Genomic DNA, 20,875 nt, shown 5'->3' on the forward strand with positions numbered 1-20,875 from the left:
CTGCATTTCAGCAGGATGATGCACGACCGCATGTTGCAGGTCCTGTACGGGCCTTTCTGCACACAGAAAATGTTCGACTGTTGCCCTGGCCAGCACATTCTCCAGATCTCTCATCAATTGAAAACGTCTGGTCAATGGTGGCCGAGCAAGTGGCTCGTCACAATACCTCAGTCACTACTCTTGATGAACTGTGGTATCATGTTGAAGCTGTATGGACAGCTGTACCTGTACACGCCATCCAAGCTCTGTTTGACTCAACGCCCAGGCGTATCAAGGCCGTTATTACGGCCAGAGGTGGTTGTTCTGGGAACTGATTTCTCAGGATCTATGCACCCAAACTGCGTGAAAATATAATCACATGTCAGTTCTAGTATAATATATTTGTCCAATTAATACTCGTTTATCATAAGCATTTCTTCTTGGTGTAGCAATTCAAATGGCCAGTAGTGGAATAGTAGAGAAGGTAACTGAAAGAACTTCGCAGTGAGATGAGCACAATCGACCCTTTTATTCAATTCAATAAATACACAGAAGTCACCGAGATATATTACGGTCCTCTGACATTAGAAAAGGCAGGAGACTGTTCTTAATAGAGCGTGTGATCGCCACGGGTGGAACTGTATGCGCTGCAAAGTACTTCCATACTGTACCCAACGATGATAAGGAGTTCTCCACCAGTGCAGTTAGATGCGGTCGCGCATTGACATCGTAAAAATGAAGTCAGGGTCGCATGAACCCCTGACAAGAAACACGTGGGGAACGAGTACAGTGTCAGAATAACGTTGGTCTGTGAGCGGAACACGTAATGCATCCAGGAACATTGTCGAACATGATCGTTTGAGAGGTCCAGGTGTTACGGTGTGGGAAGACATAATGTTGCATGCGCATACGGACTTCTAGACGTGATTCGTGAAGTTTTCCCGGCGTAGTGAATATTCTACGAGGTGGCGGACACTCACCTAAAGATGCCTGGACGGTTGCCAGCCGAAATTTGTTGCAAGAAATCAACATAACCCAGCTGCAGTCCCGAAACCACATAGACTAACCTCCAGATCTTCGAGCACGGGACACCAACCGGTCTACGTTATTGTGACACTATACTTATTCACCATATACGCCTTTTCAGGAGTGTATTCGGCCCTCAGTTCGTTTTTACGGGTGACAGTGCGCGAACCCGTCAAACAGCTCAGATGGAGGAGCTCTTGGAACGAGAAGATCCCAGCGAGGACGTGTGGGATGCGTTGGAGAGACGTATTGCAGCGGCTCCTCATGCATCAACGACCATCCAGCAGTTACAATCTGAGCTGGTGTAGAAACGGAACGCCCGACAAAAAGAACCTGTTACCAGTCTACTTTCCAGCTGGAGACCTCATGGCACAGCCTGGAATGCCGCCTGTGGTGGTCACACACCTTACTGAGAAACGTATCCCACCGTTTCTCCGTTTCTGTTGTCCAGAAGACCGTCATGAATCGCTATGATTTCAGAGTAATTGTGTGTTTGAATAAAAGTTTCATTTTCGTTCGACTCGATGCGTTTTTTTTTTTTTTTTAGTTACTTTCTGTACTGTTCTGTAGCAGTTCTCCCCATATATGGTCCAAGTTTCGTCGTTACTTGGCAGTGCACATCGCGCGAAAGTCTGTTTCGTCCTTAAGTTTTGCACATCAGTTTATACCCAAATGCTGAATTTATGAAGTATTTCAGTAGACAAGGAAAAATTTTGTTACTAAAGGAATAAAATACGGTATGTAGTACACTGTATTAATTAATTATGCAGAACGCTCTTCTCTGAATTAGCTGCATATGAACAGGGTTTTAAAGCCGTTGAACCAACTGCCGATGTGAATTACGACGTTTTATTTACGGTAATAGGAAATTCCTGTAGTAGTGGTGCACAATGCCATTTACGGAGTGTTTGAATGTCACGGTGTGCAAAGAAATCGTCCGTTATTTAATTTCCGTAAGGAGTAGTCGAAAATAAATGTGCTGTACTACACGAGTACACTTAAGCAGACTGTTGGGTCACAAGTTCTCTTATAGATTTTAAGTTACGTGGGGGACAGAGCGTTTCTTCGCCAAGTAAAATGTCGTCTAAATTCCCTCATGATCTCGTTGCCTACCCTTTAATAACGTGACTGGGTGATTAATAGTAGAAGGTATATTACTGACCGTTCACCGGCTTCAATGGCCAAAGAGGGCGCAGAAATCTGTCCGTGGTCTTATTGAAGTAATCTTCGCAGTGTTTGCCTTAAACGATTTGGGGAACCTGAGAAAATCTCAGTATCAATCTGCATTGTGGAACGGGAATTTGAAAAAGATTCCACCATAATACGAGAACAGATAATAATTCTGCAAGTAAAAAATGATTTGTCTTCAATAAATAATTAAGGCCTGCCCTATCTGTGTATTGTTTTTAGCCGATACGGTAATGAAGGTATCGATAACTGCATAAACACAGAAACAGCTCGAAACTCCGGCTGGATTACCCGTCAGTTACCACAAATGCTATTGCAGCAAATAGTAGAAAATGTGCGTCAATACATCACAGTTTTCTTAATAACTCGTGGTGCCTGAAACAGTATACGTTGAAGTTAATACTATGCTTCAGCTTTAAAGAGGAAGAGCTACTAAAGCACCGGAGAGTCTGAACATTTTAATGTAACTGAATCTGCTGTAATTTATGATATACTGATCTCTACGGGTAAGTGCGTCTACAATTAGCTGTGCTGGCTTCCTTACCATTCAGATTATACACTGAAGCGCCAAAGAAACTGGTATAGGCATGCATATTCCAATACAGAGATATGTAAACAGACAGATTACGGCACTGCTGTATAAGACAAGTGTCTGCCGCAACTGTCGGTTCGGTTACTGCTGCTACAGTGGCATGTTATCAAGATTTAAGAGAGTTTGAACATGGTGTTATAGACGGCGCAGCAACTCCGAGGTAGCGATGATGTGGGGATTTTCTCATACGACCAGTTCACGAGTGTACCGTGTATATCAGGAATCCGGTGGAACATCAAACCCCCGACATCGCTGCAGCCGGAAAAGATCCTGCAAGAAGGAGACCTACGACGACTGAAGACAATCGTTCAGCGCGACCGAACTGCTACGCTTCCCAAATTGCTGCAAATTTCAAAGCTGGGCCATCAACAAGTGTCAGCGTGCGAACCATTTAACGAAACATCATCGGTTCGGACTTTCGGAGCCGAAAGCCCACTAGTGTACCCTTGATGACTGCACGGCACAAACCTTTACGCCTCTCCTACGACCGTCAATACCGATATTGGACTGTTGATGACTGGCATCATTTTATGTTGCCTGGTCGGACGAGTCTCGTTTCAAATTGTATCGAGCGGTTGGACGTGTACGGGTATGGAGACAACCTCGTGAATCCATGGACCCTGCATATCAGCAAGGGGCTGTTCAAGCTCTTGAAACCTCTTTAATGGTGTGGGGAGAGTGCAGTTGGAATGATATGGAACCACTGATACGTCTAGATACGAGTCTGACAGGTGCCATGTACGTAAGCATCCTGTCTGATCACCTGCATCCATTCATTTCCCTTGTGCATTTCGACGGACTTGGGCAAGTCCAGCAGGGCAATGCGAGAGCCCACACGTCCAGAATTGCTACAGAGTGGCTCTAGGAACACTCTTCTGAGTTTAAACACTTCCGCTGGCTACCAAACTGCCCAGACATGAACACTGCTGAGCGTATCTGGGATGCCTTGCAACGTGCTGTTCAGAGTTGATTTCCACCCCGTCGTACTCTTACGGATTTATGGACCGCCCTCCTCGATTCTTGGTGGCAACTCCCACCAACACTACTTCAGACAGCTGAGTCCATGCCACGTCGTTTTGCGACACTTCTACGTGTTCGCAGGGGCCCTGTACGATATTAAGCAGCCTTACCAGTTTCTTTGGCTCTTCAGTGTACATCAGGATCCATTTTAAAACGAATAAGTTACTGAAATGGTTTGAGATTTTTATCTAGTACCTCTGGTGCTTGGACGTTAACCTACGACCTTATATAAAAGTATGTGTATACTAATTTACCGGTACGGCTTTTGTCCGGGGAAGCCATGGCGAGGTCCTGTTGTTTCATTCCGGGCTCGGCGGCGCCTTGCAGAAGCTCCACCTCTGGAAAATTGTAACCCACCTGTTGTTATGGGCAGCTGATAATATACTGCAATATGACTACGTAGGCTTCGTAAAATGTTGTCAATCTAACTAAAGCTACTGTGAGTGTAATACAGCATCATAACGTATAATACCGAAATAATCGCTTCTCGACCGTATTAGAACGGTCTTCCTCAGAACGTCGGATGTTTATGATGGAGGTAGATATTTCTATATACGGCGTCCCTGCAGCTGTATGAAGTCAGTTGATGCCGTAGTTCTATACGTTTATAACGATCTCGATCAACAGTCTACTCGAAGTTGAAAGCCGCTGCAGTGCCGACATTTCAGTACATTCAGTAATTTGTGTTAGAGTGTGACAGTCACTCAGACATTTTAATGAAACTGCATCATTGTGCTGAATGATCGGTAGCTGTAGCGACTGACAAAGTATTAATAGCATGAACTGCAACATTACTTAAATTTTTATGGGTTGCTTGTTTGTTTGTTGCGATCTTCAGTCCGAAGACGGTTTAGATGCAGCTCTCCACGCTCGTGTAACCTGCACAAGACTCTCCACCTCTGCATAACTATTGCAGACAACATGTACGTATGAATCTGGTTACTTTATTCAAGCCTGGGTCGCCCTCTACAGCTTTTACCCCGCAATTTGCTTCCATGACAAAACTGACGATTCTGTGATGTCTCATGGAGAGTCCTCTCAACCGATCGCTTCTTTCAGACAAGTTTTACCATAACAATATTTTTTCCCCAGTTCGATTCACTACCTCTTCATTGGTTATTCGATATACCTATTTAATTTCAATATTCTTCCTTTGCACCACATTTCAAAATCTTCTTTTAGTTTCTTACCTCAACTATTAATCGTCAGCTTTTCGTAGAGGGCTATACTTCCTCTAAATACCTTCAAAAAAGAAGCCCTCACACTTAAATTTATATCGGATTTTAATAAATTTCCGTTTTTCGGAAACGATTTTCTTACTATTGTTACTCTACATTTTAGATCTTCTGCACTTCAACTATCATCAGTCAGATTGTTGCCCAAAAAGCAAATTTCACTGACTAGTTTTAGTGTCTAATTTCCCAGTCTAATTTCTTGATCATCGCCTTATTTCATTCGATTACGTTCGATTACCTTTGTTTTACTTTTATTACTATTCATCTTATGAGCTATTTTCAAGACACAATTAATTCCGGGCATCAAATGAAACTATATGATTCGAGAGACCTTTTTGAGTCTCAAACATCTTATTACGTGCACATGCATACTAAAGTGACGAATGAAATTGGTTCCGAGGCTGGGATTCCAACCTGGGTCTCGCACCAACTAGGCAGACGCGCTAGCTACTACGCCAACCTGGCACATTGGCCCTGCACATCTGCCCAGACTACCCTAGCACGCTTCCCTCATCTGCAGTGCTGCTCGAGTTTACAGAATACTAAGTGGGTTGAGGTGTGAACGGAAATTTGGAAATTCAACTAGACGTGCTAGGCTAGTCAGTGCAGCTCTGCAAAGCCACTGTGCCAGGTTGGCGTAGTTGCAGTGGTTAGTGAATTTGCTTAGAGAGCAGGGGCCCGGGTACGAATTCTGCCCTTGTTATAAACTGTCATTCGTCGCTTCAGTCTCCACATATACATCAATTCCATTCAACTGACCTTTCAAGTCCTTAGCCGTCTCTGACAGAATTAGATTGTAATTGACAAACCACAAGGTTTTTGTTTTTTCTTCCTGAACTTTAATCCGCTTTATCAAATTTCTTCTTCGTTTCTGTTACCATTTGCTCAGTGTGTAGATACAATAACATCGGGGAGAAATAAAAATCCAGTTTTCACTCCCTTCTCGGCTACTGCGTCGTTCTCTACCCTTCTGCTCTTATAACTGCAGTCTAGTCTCTGCACAAGTTGCAGACATCGTTATACTCCTTGCATTTTCGCTGCTGCCTTCACAGGTTTCAAGTTTTGTATTCCATTCAAAATTGCCGAAAGCTTTCTCTAAAGCCACACGTACTGAACACGGCAGAATCAGGTAGCGACTGCAGGTGAGAATAAGGCACAATTTGTGAACAGATCAAGATGCTCACCTCAAATTAATTTCTTAACAGTCAGTCGCAAGCAACGTGTAGTGTACTTCAATCATATGATAACCATTGTGGTCGTTTCAGTATTCATCATTTCACGATATCACGTTACCGAGAAGAAGGTTTACACTGAACTACTGTAGACTTGTAACTCAAGCGATATTAAGCTGAACAGTCACCATCGGTGGTAGTGAGTGCTGCAGCCACACTGCTGACGCATCATTTGCTGGCAGCGCACGTCTGCTAGCCCTGCTGGCCAATGTACTCGCCTCGACAACTTGCTGGTTGCAAGGGGAAATCGGTGATCGCACCTTTTTATAAATCTAACACTTCTTGCATCTATAAATCAAACACTGATTAAGCCACATGCGAAAAATATGCTTTCCAGATAAAATCTCACACTCGATTCTCGGTGTGATATTTGACTCTCGGCTCAGCTGGGCACCTCACATACAGTCTGTTGTCGATAAATGTGAGAAGGCATTACATGTAATTCGCTCTCTCACTCGTGTACGGTGGGCAGCACATCGAAGTATTCTACTCATGATGTATCGAGGGATTATTCGATCTAATCTGGACTACGGTTGTAGCTGTATCACAATGCGCTTAAGATGTACCTCCCAAAATTAGACACTCTTCAGTTCAGAGCCATTCGTACCTGCCTTTGTATCATGCGTTAGAAGCTTACAAACGGTCTTTTGGTTGAGGCAGGAGAGATGCCCTTAAGCATTTGACGTCAACTGGTGTCAGATTAAATTTTCATTCAAGGAATGGGTTTCGTGGAAAGTCCTGTCTATAAGATTAGAGACAGCAGTTACCAATTACGGAATGTCTCCAACACAATAACTAAAATTGTGGCCGTCTGCACAAGCTTTGACTCTTGGTATTCTGCCATACGTTCTATGCGATGTTCTTTACATTTGCCTTTATTTGAATATGATCTTGACACTCTCAGCTGTCGTTTTCCAGTATATGACAACCTCGTCGAGTGCGAACGAAAATTTCAGATTTAACTGTGTCACTGATGCTTAGTGGTCTGGATATATCTGTATATATACTGATTGATCCAAAATTCAGCAAGAGGAGTATAATAGACGTGCTTTTCAATGCCCTCAGACAGTGGCAGCTGCTATGTAATAGCACAAGGACACGTGAACACACCAACTTTTAACGCCTTGCGGATTTATTGGTCATTTTTCTTTGAATGCTGTTAAACGCAATGTAGATGTGGTAATCTGAAATACACGGCACTAAATCTGTCTCGCTTTGCTTCATTGTCTAGACTCGGTGAAACTCGACATCAGGTCGCGAACGCACCTTTACTTGGGCAAGTTTTAAGGAGTTCCTGCGCATGCGGAACTGGCGTGACGTAATTGCCTTACGGGCCAAATACATACGAATTCGATAAACAATGCGCAAGGTTAACGGCGTTGACTGCTACGCTTTACCACTCAGCTAGAAGTCCGCGTCAATGTCAACAGGTGGTAGCACACTTCAACAGACTTTTATCCACGTTCGTTTGGCACAAATCCCTCTGGGCGGAAGCACATTCCACTGATACGCCAATTCACTCACTATATAGCAAAATTAGGTTAGTCATCAGTACAAGCTATAGTTATGCTGATAAAAAAACCTATTTTGTGGACTTCTGAATTATGTTTAACAAATTAGCTTTGGATTTTATCATATCGATTTTATCGTACAGAATCCATTTGAAATGCTGGAGAACCACATACCATCATTGTAGCATTTATTCATGCCTCTGACAGTTGTTGGACTTATTTAGCGTCAGATTTATATCCCACATTGTACGTGTATCTGAACCGTCATAAAAAGCTGCCTCACTGATTTTTCTGATATTCTCTTAAATATGGGGGTCGAAGACGGAGCGTTTAAACAGCCTCACTCGTTTTCTAGTCAGGGGCCTTGTTGGTAGATAGTACTACTTCAATTTAATCATTTTCGCGAACGACAGTTTGTGTCTGCAGTTGGCTGTTTATTGCGCAGCAAGAATCGGCTTCTGTTGAACAAGTGTTAAGCGCTAACGGAAAAGAAAATTACCAGGCAAGCAGGAGGGCGTTCCAGGCGACATCCACTGTCTGAGAAAGTGACGAAGTCAAATAAGCGTGACTACAAGCGAACATTTGACAAAGAAGTGTATAATAAGCGTAAGTTCTAGCCTGTGTGCAACTATGATGGCGGTTATTATTATTATTATTGTTATTGTTATTATTGACACTGCTGAATGTGTATAAATATGTTGATAAGCGTAACTGTTACACAGCAGATACTATTAATTTCGCACTCTGATATTTACCTACATTTAAAAATTGTGAACACCCAGGATGTATACCTACGAGCCAGCACGGCCTTCAGAGCTAAATCAGTAACACCTAAAAACTACCTAAAAACGCTTCAATTTTTTACGGCGGAGACTGTGGTAAATTTGGAAGCATTTAAGTTTGTATCTTCTACTTCATTCTTGAAGATATTAACCATGTTGGACTCCCTTAGTGTTCTTAAAAGTATTCAACTCCAAAGACAGAATGAAACCACTAACCGTTATATTCTGGATGTGGTACTGGAATATATTCCAGAGGGCAGACAATCATTCTGTTCTGGGGGCAGTTCCATGCTGGCATCCGCTATAATGAGGAAGTTGACGTATTTTGTTTTCATGCTCCAAATCTGACAATGAACGAAGGAAATTTTTGACGACTTTGGAGAGTGTGGTTTACCTTATGCCTCAATCAACGTCTTCTCTTTTGGTCTCTAAAGACATCCGTCTGTATGAAGCCATTGTCATTTTTTTTTAAATTAAGAGTATAGGGAAAAATCTCTAGGATTCATATTTTCTCCTTTTCATTTATCTGTATCAGTTGTTAAATTTAAGAAGTAGTGTGAACTGATTACATAAATGTGACTAGTTTATTTATGAGTCTATTTGTTGAACATCCGTTGTCGTAAAAGCTTGAGATTTCCATTATGTAAATAAGCATTTTTGTATTTTATTTGTATAATTTTGTGTTCTCGGTAAAAGTATATAGTATATGCTTTCTCTAATCCTCCTAAACGGATGGCGATCGGAGCCAAGTAGGCTGAATTTAAGACCGAGAAATTTTGTAATGACAGCCGGTGTTTTGCGACACCTCTTGCAAAGAAAGTCCTAAAGATCCTTCCAGGATGCAGCATGTTACTAAAAGTTTACTATCGCAAGGAAAAAACGCCGAATGAAAATTCCTACATTCTACGTCTGATTCGGAATGTCTATGAGAGCTGAATATTAAATAATGCTGTGGAGCAGTGTGGTGCTCGCTAAATATAGGGGTCTGATGGCAATCGTGTGCTCTCTGGGAAGGAGTTGGTGTTTTAGTAGTGCAACTCAACAGAAGGTCAACCCTTTGTGATCAACCGACATTTTCTTTCACCAACAGAGAGATCAGAGTATCCAAACGTGCGTTCTGGTGCGCGGTCGTGGATTTCGGTTGAAGAATCCCGCTTTCCTAATCAAGAATTGCCACTTAGCGAGTTTGCAGACGCTCAGTTGGAACAGATCTCATATTAAGTTGTGGATGCAAGTCGATTGCTGGATGATACTGACTTGGTAAGATTTTCACTGAAGCCAACAAATCATATTCGCTCCCGTGGAAATTTGAGTGTGTTGTTATTGTACCACATTTTAACTTGCTACTTTGAAATATTGTACTGTTTTTGTTGTTGTGAACTGAAGTGTTGGCAGAAGTGCCAACACCGTGTTGCTAGAGGAGGCCGAAATGCACGCGTTTAATTACACGCAGAGTGGCGTGAGGTCTGGAACAGTTAAGGGAATTTTTAGTAGCAAATAAAGTACGTAGTTGATGTAATACTTAACTTTAATCCATAATTGGAGTACATCGCTCTTGACTGTACATGCTTCAATATAAATATCAATTGAATACGGCGCCTTGCTAGGTCGTAGCAAATGACGTAGCTGAAGGCTATGCTAACTATCGTCTCGGCAAATGAGAGCGTGATTGTCAGTGAACCATTCCTATGAACGTCGGCTGTACAACTGGGGCGAGTGCTAGTAAGTCTCTCTAGACCTGCCGTGTGGCGGCGCTCGGTCTGCGATCACTGACAGTGGCGACACGCGGGTCCGACGTATACTAATGGACCGCGGCCGATTTAAAGGCTACCACCTAGCAAGTGTGGTGTCTGGCGGTGACACCACATGAACATTACGGGGAGAAGTTACTAGGAGCCAGTCAGAGGAGGTGTACCGCGCTGTCAACGGTGAACATAGTCTCCAGTCCTGTGATCGGATCTCGGATTCTTTCTGAAAATGGTTGCTTAAAACTACTGACTTTGGAGTGGTGAGAAGTTCAACCCGGTTTTGAGGATCGCAGCTAGGCTGGCGACCCTTATTTAGACTAATCTGATAGCGTAACAGAGTAGGGAACTAATGCGAGTTCGTCAACAAAAGTTTACGACTACATCTGCGGAGCGGCTCGGCGCTTAACGTGTCTTGCGCGCCGCACATTGACAAGAGCTCGCGGCTGCGGCCCCCGCCGCCGCTGGCTAACCAAGGGAACGTACGAAGTCCCCGTCACAGATCTGATTCGTATTGGCAGCGTGTGGAGGGCACGACCAGGACTTTAACGTATGTACACAATAAGGCCCAACTCTCAACCATTTTCAGGAAAATCACGTTTGAAAAATTCACGACTGCTTACATACTGTACTTTGTATCTCTGTATGTCCATCTTTTTAGCGATATTGGCGGGACTCGGCTGTTCGATTTAGCATGTCAAATTAAACACCTTTCAGCCGTCAATTTTCAACCTTATTTTATTAGGCAATCAGTTTCGGTGCTTTATTACGCCATCTTCGTATGGTCGCGTGTGTGCCAGGAGACTGCAGCCGAGCGAGTAAGCGATAGTTGCAAGATCGAAGGATCTAATCTCATTGCCGATGCACATTTTATTCATTCCCAAGTAACTCTGACAACAGATATGTGTGGTGCGCTACGAAATTCTGTGATGGCCGAGGATCGTTTATCACTGTAAACCAAGTTTGTTTTGCAGTAGCGATATTCGCAAAACCACCAACATGCAAAAAATCTGGCACTCATCGCAAGTGCTGTATATAGCAACAATTATTGTTTTCCAAGTTGCTATGACCACTAGACCGACGGGGTAGCCGCACTGTCTCAGGCGTCTTGCACGGTTCGATCGACGCCCCACGTCGGAGGATCGAGTCCTCCCCTAACAGCATGTGTTGTCTTTAGCGTACGATAATTTAATTTAGTTTAAGTAGTGTGTAAGCCTAAGGACCGATGACTTCAGGCGTTTGGTCCCATAGGTACTCACCACAAATTTCCAAATTTTCAAAATTTCTATGATCACTACCATACTTGTTCGGCAGTGCTCCATTGATTACACATTATACTTGTCACAATAATATAAACAAGATGACTATGCTAATTTGATCGAAAGTTCTTGTTTATCCTTGTTATTTACTTCCACTTTCATTATGAACACTTTTTCTCCTTTTTTCACGATTAATTTTGTAAAAGTAACAGATCAATCATTAAGATTGATGGAAAGTTCTTGTCTATCCTTTCTTTTACTTCTACTTTCATTATGAACACTTTTTTCTCCTTTTTTCAGGATTAATATTATAAAAGTAATAGATCAATCATTAAATTTTGATAATTTCCATATCCGTAATAGATCTGTTGTAAGAATTGTGTGGGAATGAAAACATTCGATGCAAACAGCGATATTCGATCCACGGACCTCGCGTTTTTGAAAATAGAAGCTTACTGGCTTGCTGCGGTGTGCTCGAACATTTGAGACCGTGTAAAGTATTTACGCAGGCGTTAAATTTTCAAGCTGCATTTTCTCGAAAACGGTTGAGAGTTGCGTTTTCCTGATTACCTATCTGAAAGTCGTAGTCGTGCCCTACAGAACCAGTCATGACGACTTCGATCGGTGAGGGGAAGTTGGTACAAGCTGTGAGGCGCGGCTAGAAACAAGTGAGCGCGCACAGTGTTGGCGGGCGGCCTACCCGTCTCGCAGCGCGGGCCGCCGCGGCCGAGCGGGCACTGGCAGCGCTGGCCCGGCGCCGCGCCCTCCGCCGGCTGCACGCACGTGCCCCCGGAGCCGCAGTCCAGCGTGCAGGGCGCCGCCGTCGTGGGCGTCGGCGTGGGCGTCGTGGAGGCGGCGGTGCTGCCGGCGGCCGGCGGCGGCTGCGGCTGCAGGACGTCGCCCACGAAGGAGACGGCGGGCGCCGGCACGGGCCCCGCCGCCAGCTCTGCCGAGAAGCTGGCGTCCTTCTGGTACAGCACGTCCTCGTCGCGGTCGCCAGCCGCCAGCGGCGCCACCAGCGGGCCGTGCACGCCCGCCAGGCTGCTGTCCGTCGTGTTCATCTCTGCAACACGCAGCGGCGGAAAGCGGTAAGTCTCCTCCCAGTACCACTACGTCACTGCGTGTGGCGCTCGGAATATGCCCAATAGATAGCAAGATCACACACAGAGCTGTAAGGTATGGTTAAAGACGGGGAGAGTGGATAAGCTACGCACAATAACTGGTGTGCCGATACAGATACACAGCAAGGTGAATGGGATGTAACTGATAAGGGATGTAGACTGCACGACTTCCTCCCTGACATAAGGGGGCGCTTGAGAATGAAACATATCGATCCCAGCGGCCGTATGATACACTACTGGCCATTAAAATTGCTACACCAAGAAGAAATGCAGATGATAAACTGGTATTCATTGGACAAATATATTATACTAGAACTGACATGTGATTACATTTTCACGCAATTTGGGTGCATAGATCATGAGAAATCAGTACCTAGAACAACCACCTCTGGCCGTAATAACGGCCTTGATACGTCTGGGCATTGAGTCAAAGAGAGGTTGGACGGCGTGTACAGGTACAGATGCCCATGCAGCTTCAACACCATACCACAGTTCATCAAGAGTAGTGACTGGCGTATTGTGACGAGCCAGTTGCTCGGCCACCGTTGAGCAGAGGTATTCAGTTGATGATAGATCTGGAGATTGTGCTGGTCAGGGAAGCAGTCGAACATTTTCTCTATCCAGAAAGGCCTGTACAGGAAGTGCAACATGCGGTTGGGCATTATCCTGCTGAAATGTGGAGTTTCGCAGGGATCGAATGAATCTGAAATGTAACGTCCACAGTTCAATGTGCCGTCAATGCGAACAAGAGGTGATCGAGACGTGTAACCAATGGCACCCCATACCATCTCGCCGGGTGATACGCCAGTATGGAGATGACGAATACACGGTTCCAATGTGCGTTCACCGCGATGTCGCCAAACACGGATGCGACCATCATGATGCTGTAAACAGAAGCCGGCCGAAGTGGCCGTGCGGTTAAAGGCGCTGCAGTCTGGAACCGCAAGACCGCTACGGTCGCAGGTTCGAATCCTGCCTCGGGCATGGATGTTTGTGATGTCCTTAGGTTAGTTAGGTTTAACTAGTTCTAAGTTCTAGGGGACTAATAACCTCAGCAGTTGAGTCCCATAGTGCTCAGAGCCATTTTTTTTGTAAACAGAACCTGGATTCATTCGAAAAAATGACTTTTTGCCATTGGTGCACCCAGGTTCGTCGTTTAGTGCACCATTGCAGGCGCTCCTGTCCGTGATGCAGCGTCAAGGGTAACCGCAGCCATGGTCTCCGAGCTGATAGGCCATGCTGCTCCAAACGTCGACGAACTGTTCGTGCAGATGGTTGTTGTCTTGCAAACGTCCCCATCTGTTGACTCAGGGATCGAGACGTGGCTCCACGATCCGTTACAGCCATGCAGATAAGATGCCTGTCATCTCGACTGCTAGTGATACGAGGCCGTTGTGATCCAGCACGGCGTTCCGTATTACCCTCCTGAACCCACCGATTCCATATTCTGCTAACAGTCATTGGATCTCGACCAACGAGAGCAGCAATGTCGTGATACGATAAACTGCAAACGCTTTAGGCTACAATCCGACCTTTATCAAAGTCGGAAACGTGATGGTACGCATTTCTCCTCCTTACACGAGGCATCACAACAACGTTTCACCAGGCAACGCCGGTCAACTGCTGTTTGTGTATGAGAAATCGGTTGGAAACTTTCCTCATGTCAGCACGTTGTAGTTGACGCCACCGGCGCCAACCTTGTTTGAATGCTCAAAAAAACCAATCATTTGTATATCACAGCATCTTCTTCCTGTCGGTTAAATTTCGCGTCTGTAGCACGTCATCTTCGTGGTGTAGCAATTTTAATGGTCAGTAGTGTACATTTCTTAACCGGACACAGGCATTATCCACGCACTTAAACCGCGTGAGTCTGAGGCAGACACCTACATGCACATGGCGGGAAGAAGGTTCCCTAGAACACACTGCCTTTCATGCGGGCAATGCGCGAACAATAAGACACCCACTACACTTAGACTACACAGAAACTGACAGAGATATATACACAGAAATAAGAGACGAAGAACAATGGGCACAATTAAACGTATTGACAATGAGTATTACAAAAATAACACATGAAGGGTACATGAGGGCTGGCCGAAGTGGCCGTGCGGTTAAAGGCGCTGCAGTCTGGAACCGCAGGACCGCTACGGTCGCAGGTTCGAATCCTGCCTCGGGCATGGATGTTTGTGATGTCCTTAGGTTAGTTAGGTTTAACTAGTTCTAAGTTCTAGGGGACTAATGACCTCAGAAGTTGAGTCCCATAGTGCTCAGAGCCATTTGAACCATTGGTACATGAGGACACGACATAACAGACATGCCTATGTGCAACGTAACAACAATCTCCAGATGGTGGACAGCGATGCCCACAGTGACAGCGAAAACAGTGACACTGAGGAGGAACAGGAGGAGGAAGCCGAGATGTGCCAGTAAATAGCATAAGCTGATGGCGATCTCGCCAAGAAATCGCCAAATGCCGTACACCAATGAGTTCCTGTAATTAATTCACAGGATCGTATTATATGTATGTTAACCGGGGGCCTAGAAACGACGGAGATGCTCTGTCCCCGCTGCAGCCGCAGTGGTCCACGACCCCACGACGACTCCTGCAATCAACGTCACCCCTCCGCCGCCCCACACCGAACCCAGGGTTTCTCCGGCCGGCCGCGGTGGCCGTGCGTTTCTAGGCACTCCAGTCCGGAGCCGCGCTGCTGCTACGGTCGCAGGTTCGAATCCTGCTTCGGGCATGGGTGTGTGTGATGTCCTTAGGTTAGTTAGGTTTAAGTAGTTCTAAGTTCTAGGGGACTGATGACCACAGCAGTTGAGTCCCATAGTGCTCAGAGCCATTTTAACCATTTGAACCCAGGGTTATTATTCGGTTCGGTCCCCGGTGGACTTCCACCCCCCCCCCCCCCCATCCCCAGGGAACGTCTCACACCAGACGAGTGTAACCCCTATGCTTGCATGGTAGAGTAATGGTGGTGTACGCGTACGCGGATAACTTGTTTGCGCAGCAATCGCCGACATAGTGTAGCTGAGGCGGAATAAGGGGAAACCAGCCCGCATTCGCCGTGGCAGATGGAAAACCGCCTAAAAACCATCCACAGACTGGCCGGCTCACCGGACCTCGACACAAGTCCGCCTGGCTGATTCGTGCCGGGGACCAGGCGCTCCTTCCGCCCGGGTGGGCTATACGTAGGATTAGTAATACGAGCACATAGGATTAGCAATACTATTTCTCTACTAACAACGTTTTGTGTGTGTGTGTGTGTGTGTGTGTGTGTGTGTGTATGTTGTATTTCAACTTTAAATTAATGTTGTTTTGAAAAGTATTATTCTTTGTAAATATTGTAGATAAGACAAAAGGAATGAAAACTGCAAAAAGATGAAAAACGAAAACTGTAAAGTATACAACCTGTTTTAAAACATCAAGTAACAGGTCTATAATTTAGCAATAAATAAATAAATCACTAGTTCTGAATAACACAATAACTCTACGTACCTTGTAGCATTATGCGACCCGGTGAAAAAGAAATCATCAATCGTTCACTTCAAATCTGGTGAATAGTAAGCAGAAGGTTGTGCTCCACAGTCCACAAACCGAGAAGAGTTTGGAAACTGACTGAGCTTATGTTAACTGGCCGTACCACACGGTTTTGTTCTACTCGTAAGGAAGAGCTGTCTTCAGAAAGCAGTGGAAGCGCTGCGTGTTAATGAACTCAACTAGCGTCAGCGTGGCTGTCTCAGACGAACAGACTACGCCCACACGAGGAGGGCGGTGTTCACCGAGCGACTTACCACTGTCCCGACGACACACTGTCACGGACGTTCTCCTCTAGCATTACTTTCCCTCAACAGTAGTTGTCGATACCAGCACTATTTTTCTAATTTTGGACAGGTCAATATTATCTCAGCTACTTTTCTGAAAACTTTCATGTAATTTTATACACAATATCTTATATATCAAGCTAAAATTTATGAAAAGGAATTACTTTATTTTCGATGTTACAATTGATAAGTACTAGCTCTGAATGTACAGTTGAAATTATTTTCTTTGGAAATATTTGAAATTTCGAATTATTTGCCACACTCAAAAATTCTATTATTAATTACGCAATCCAGTACTGTTTATTGTGTTTATTTCTGGATCATTTATGAAATGATAGTAGAAGTTAATAGAGATTCATTCGTCAAGAAAAACTGTAAATCCTTTGGAATATTGTTGTTACCGCAGAGTGAAGTGGTAGTAAGCGTGCCTCTGATGTGATAGGAGGTATTTTTGTATTTTGTGCGAACAATGTAATATCTGCTTTTTTAAGGTGAAAATTGAAAAGATTGTATGATATGCTAAAATGTGACAAAAATATTAACCTAACAACAAAAATTCTGCAATAACAATCTTCAAATTTATTTAGCTTAATTCCACCTTGAGGACCTAAACTGTGAGAATTTCAGCTTCAAGAATCAGTATGCCTAGACAAGAAGGACTAGAGCCCACTCTACATGAAAAGCTACAGAAACTACAAAATTTATTGTAATCTTCGTTCCTCTCAGATTTTTCATAAAAGACTTTGGTTATTGTGGACAATAACGGGACTTAGGAAGGAGGGAGTAGATTACAACATCCAGCATGACGACAGAGACTGGGCCACGGAATATGTCAAATACGGTACGGTTCAAGCACGTGATCCCTATGTACCTCAGAAGGAATTTTTCCAGGTCAGCCGGCCGGAGTGGCCGAGCGGTTCTAGGCGCTACAGTCTGGAACCGCGCGACCGCTACGGTCGCAGGTTCGAATCCTGCCTCGGGCATGGATGTGTGTGATGTCCTTAGGTTAGTTACGTTTATGTAGTTCTAAGTTCTAGGGGACTGATGACCAAAGCAGTTAAGTCCCATAGTGCTCAGAGCCTTTTCCAGGTCACCAATAGTATGGGATAACACAGGGGTGACAGGTATAAAAGCCAGACCCACCACCGAGCTGGAGGACAGCACGGTAGGAGTCTGTGACTTTACCCTCGTATCGCTTGTTGCCAGTCTGTGCAATCAGAATAGTTACAGATGTCGGCACAGTGCCATCACGAAGGAATCAGGCTGACTTGAAGAGCTGCAGTTGAGAATTAAACAGGGTTATGTTTTCCTGAGAACACTTTTTAGGTGTAGGCGAGTCAGGGCTGGAGTTCTGCAAGTTGCCCACGCTGCCGTCCCTCTCCGACTGCGTCGATAGAAGTAAGACACCTGTCATACACAAAGAGCCGTTCTTCTCCCTTTCGGGACATAACAACAATACTTTTGAATACACTGCAGCGTTATGGGATTAGCGAGATAAAGTACATCAGTCGTTCACTTCATATCTGGAAAGAAGGAAGCAGAAGGTTGTGCTCCAGAATCCACAAACAGAACTCGGGTGAAGTGCGCGTGCCACACGGTTCTGTTCTGGGTCCGTTGCTTTTCTGTATTAAAGAATGCTGCAGAATGGCGTTTTAAAGATTTGGATGATTGTAGAGGTTGAAGTTCGAAACGTTTTGCAGTGAGAAACCTATAGGCGTAAATGTGAAATAAAGCCTCTATAGTAGTAGGTGGTATTTGACCACATGTCACTTGGATAGCTACCCTGCCACCTACTGACATTATGTCACTGCTGCTGAAGGAAAGCTGTAAACACACAACTACATCAGCATACCCGAGCCTGTGTGAAGCAAGTTGTTTACTTAGTGCTCGTTGTGCTTCAGTTCATCACTTCCAACCACTGGTGCTGGACTCTAAGCACACATCTAATCAACTTTAGTCACTGTATAGTTGTCTGCTTATCGTGCTTTACGTACCGTACTCATGGGCGTACCCAGCGAGGGGCAGGGGAGGGGGGCAGCTGCCCCCCCCCCCCCCCCAGAAGATGTTCGCAGTTTATTACTAGTTTACTGTTTTATTTAATAAGAAATGCTGCATGTTTACTCGGATTGTACAAGTGCATTCTTGTACTTAAAATGTTTGTTAAAAGCAGTTTTTCACTAGTTTACTGTTTTATTTAATTAGAAGTGCTGTATTTCGTCTCGAGTCCTTGTTTCCTGGGACTAGTATGACCTGCCCCACCCCCCCTAGTTCAGATCCTGGGTACGCCCTTGACCGTACTTAAGTTCTGACTTCATGGACGGCTAATCCACGAACAAGCGCAGGTGCAATTGCGCACGAATTGCATGTACATGACACGAGTGCCTGGAATGTTTTACATGTTGCACATCTTCATTCACACCGTGAGCACCAAGTTCTTACTACGGAACAGCCTCATTTTGAGCCACGGCAACAGTTCTACAGTGGCTCATTCGTCAACGCGCTGGTACTCCCTGTTTTCCAGACATGGTCCTGTTTCCTGATAAGTTAACTTTTACAAGGGAGGGTATTTTTAAGTCTCGCAGTGGCTACTAAATGGCTGTAAAAGTTCTACCGAAAGTTAGCATTTGACATTCTCAGTAACAATTTGTGCTAGAATTCTTGGAGATCATTTTATTGGTCCACACACGCTAGCTGATCGTTTGAAAGGTGAATGGTGTTTGAACTTCCTGGAGAGCTCTCTGTGTCAACTTCTGAAGAACATTTGCTTGCAACAGTGCGCTAGTTCTTTGTTTCACCACGACGGTGCTCCAGCGCATGTCTCACAGAGAACTCCACGCAGACAGTAAAGGTGATGCCCAATCCCTTTCTCTGTACGCTTCCCTGATCATACACCACTTCACTTTTTCCTCACGGTCTATGTAAATTGCCTTGTGTACTCAACAGCAGTTGGAAGAGTACCTCAGCTTACTGGGTGCATCTTTCCATCATTTGTGACATCAGAAACGGTGTCAAATCTTGCAGACAATAACACTAAACATGCTTCGACGTTGCACTTTATGTAACGAAGTTGGTGGTCGTTACACTGATCGTTTACTCTAAAGCAATGGAGCCACACTTTCAAAATGGTTCAAATGGCTCTAATCACTATGGTACTTAGCATCTGAGGTCATCAGTCCCCTAGACTTAGAACTACTTAAACCTAACTAACCTAAGGACATCACACACATCCAACTTGACGACATACTCATCTACCCTACACTGAAACAGATCTCGTCTGCTGATAAGGTGTTCATAGATCTTAAGGAAAATATTTTCGAACCCTTGCTTAGTAGATATTTTCTTTCTCTTTTTTTCTTCCTCGTCCAACAATAGGGAAATCAAAGTACTTACTGTAGAAGAGATTTGTTTTATAGTATTGACGACGAAGAAGCGTTCATAAGTTTTAAGATACCCATTTTAGATCATATGTTTCTGAACTTTTTTGCTTCAAAAATGTTCAAATGTGTGTGAAATTTTATGGGACTTAACTGCTAAGGTCATCAGTCCCTAAGTTTACACACTATTTTACCTAAATTATCCTAAGGACAAACAGACACAGCCATGCCCGAGGGAGGACTCGAACCTCCGCCGGGACCAGCCGCGCAGTCCATGATTGCAGCGTCTTAGACCGCCGTGCTAATCCCGCGCAGCTGCTTTTTTGTTTAGAATGATCGTTGCTGTAATATTTCTGAATATTGGGACACCCTCTATAGAGTACAAAGAACAGAACAGGAACTACAGAAGTTTTTGCTGTGTTTGCCATTTATTTAAATTTTTAACGTGAAAGAAAGTATTACACAATTGCTAAGCCAATGTAACTTTTTTATGCTCAAAATTAAATAGGCCTTGAAGAGTTAAATTTTTAGACAATTCATTTACATAACTACCATGAGATACTCGAAAATACTTTAGTTTTCTCTCAAATTACTATTTAAGTTTTCTTAACTGCCGTATCATCTACAAGCAATAAATCTTTTTTGCCAAAACTACAGTCTACGTTGGTCAATTTGGTATCACAATTTTCCATTTCCCAATGTTCGTTTGGCTATAAAGTTTATCACAAAAATTCATTGTGTAGTTTTAGGGAGTCTTGTTTCCGCTGTGCTCAGATATTTGACCATAAATGGCGTGAAATGAATGAAGACTGTACTGAAGTTCATGAAGTGCAAGCGTTTACACAACCAGTGTACTTTAATTGTCACAATAAACTATTTCATGCTGTTGTTCGCAATGCCAATTTTATACAGAAAACTGTAAAAACTGCAGTCGTTTCTACATAAAGGAACAGCACATGGTTTCGGATAAATCCATCCCGTGCGTA

General features: G+C 44.2%; 1 protein-coding gene across 1 annotated transcript in view; it reads right to left on the bottom strand.

Annotated features, from left to right (window-relative positions):
• The window catches only part of LOC126263233 (pikachurin-like), a 1,086,760-nt gene that overhangs the window by 518,944 nt on the left and 546,941 nt on the right, over positions 1 to 20,875 (bottom strand). Inside the window, exons 3-4 of the mRNA XM_049960316.1 lie at positions 12,475 to 12,632; positions 12,270 to 12,405 (exon numbers count right to left, since the gene is read on the bottom strand). Of these exons, the coding sequence (XP_049816273.1) occupies positions 12,270 to 12,405; positions 12,475 to 12,632 (294 nt within the window). The remainder of the gene's footprint in view (positions 1 to 12,269; positions 12,406 to 12,474; positions 12,633 to 20,875) is intronic.

The sequence above is a fragment of the Schistocerca nitens genome, chromosome 6 (genome assembly GCF_023898315.1).
Source record: "Schistocerca nitens isolate TAMUIC-IGC-003100 chromosome 6, iqSchNite1.1, whole genome shotgun sequence".
NCBI lineage: Eukaryota > Metazoa > Arthropoda > Insecta > Orthoptera > Acrididae > Schistocerca > Schistocerca nitens.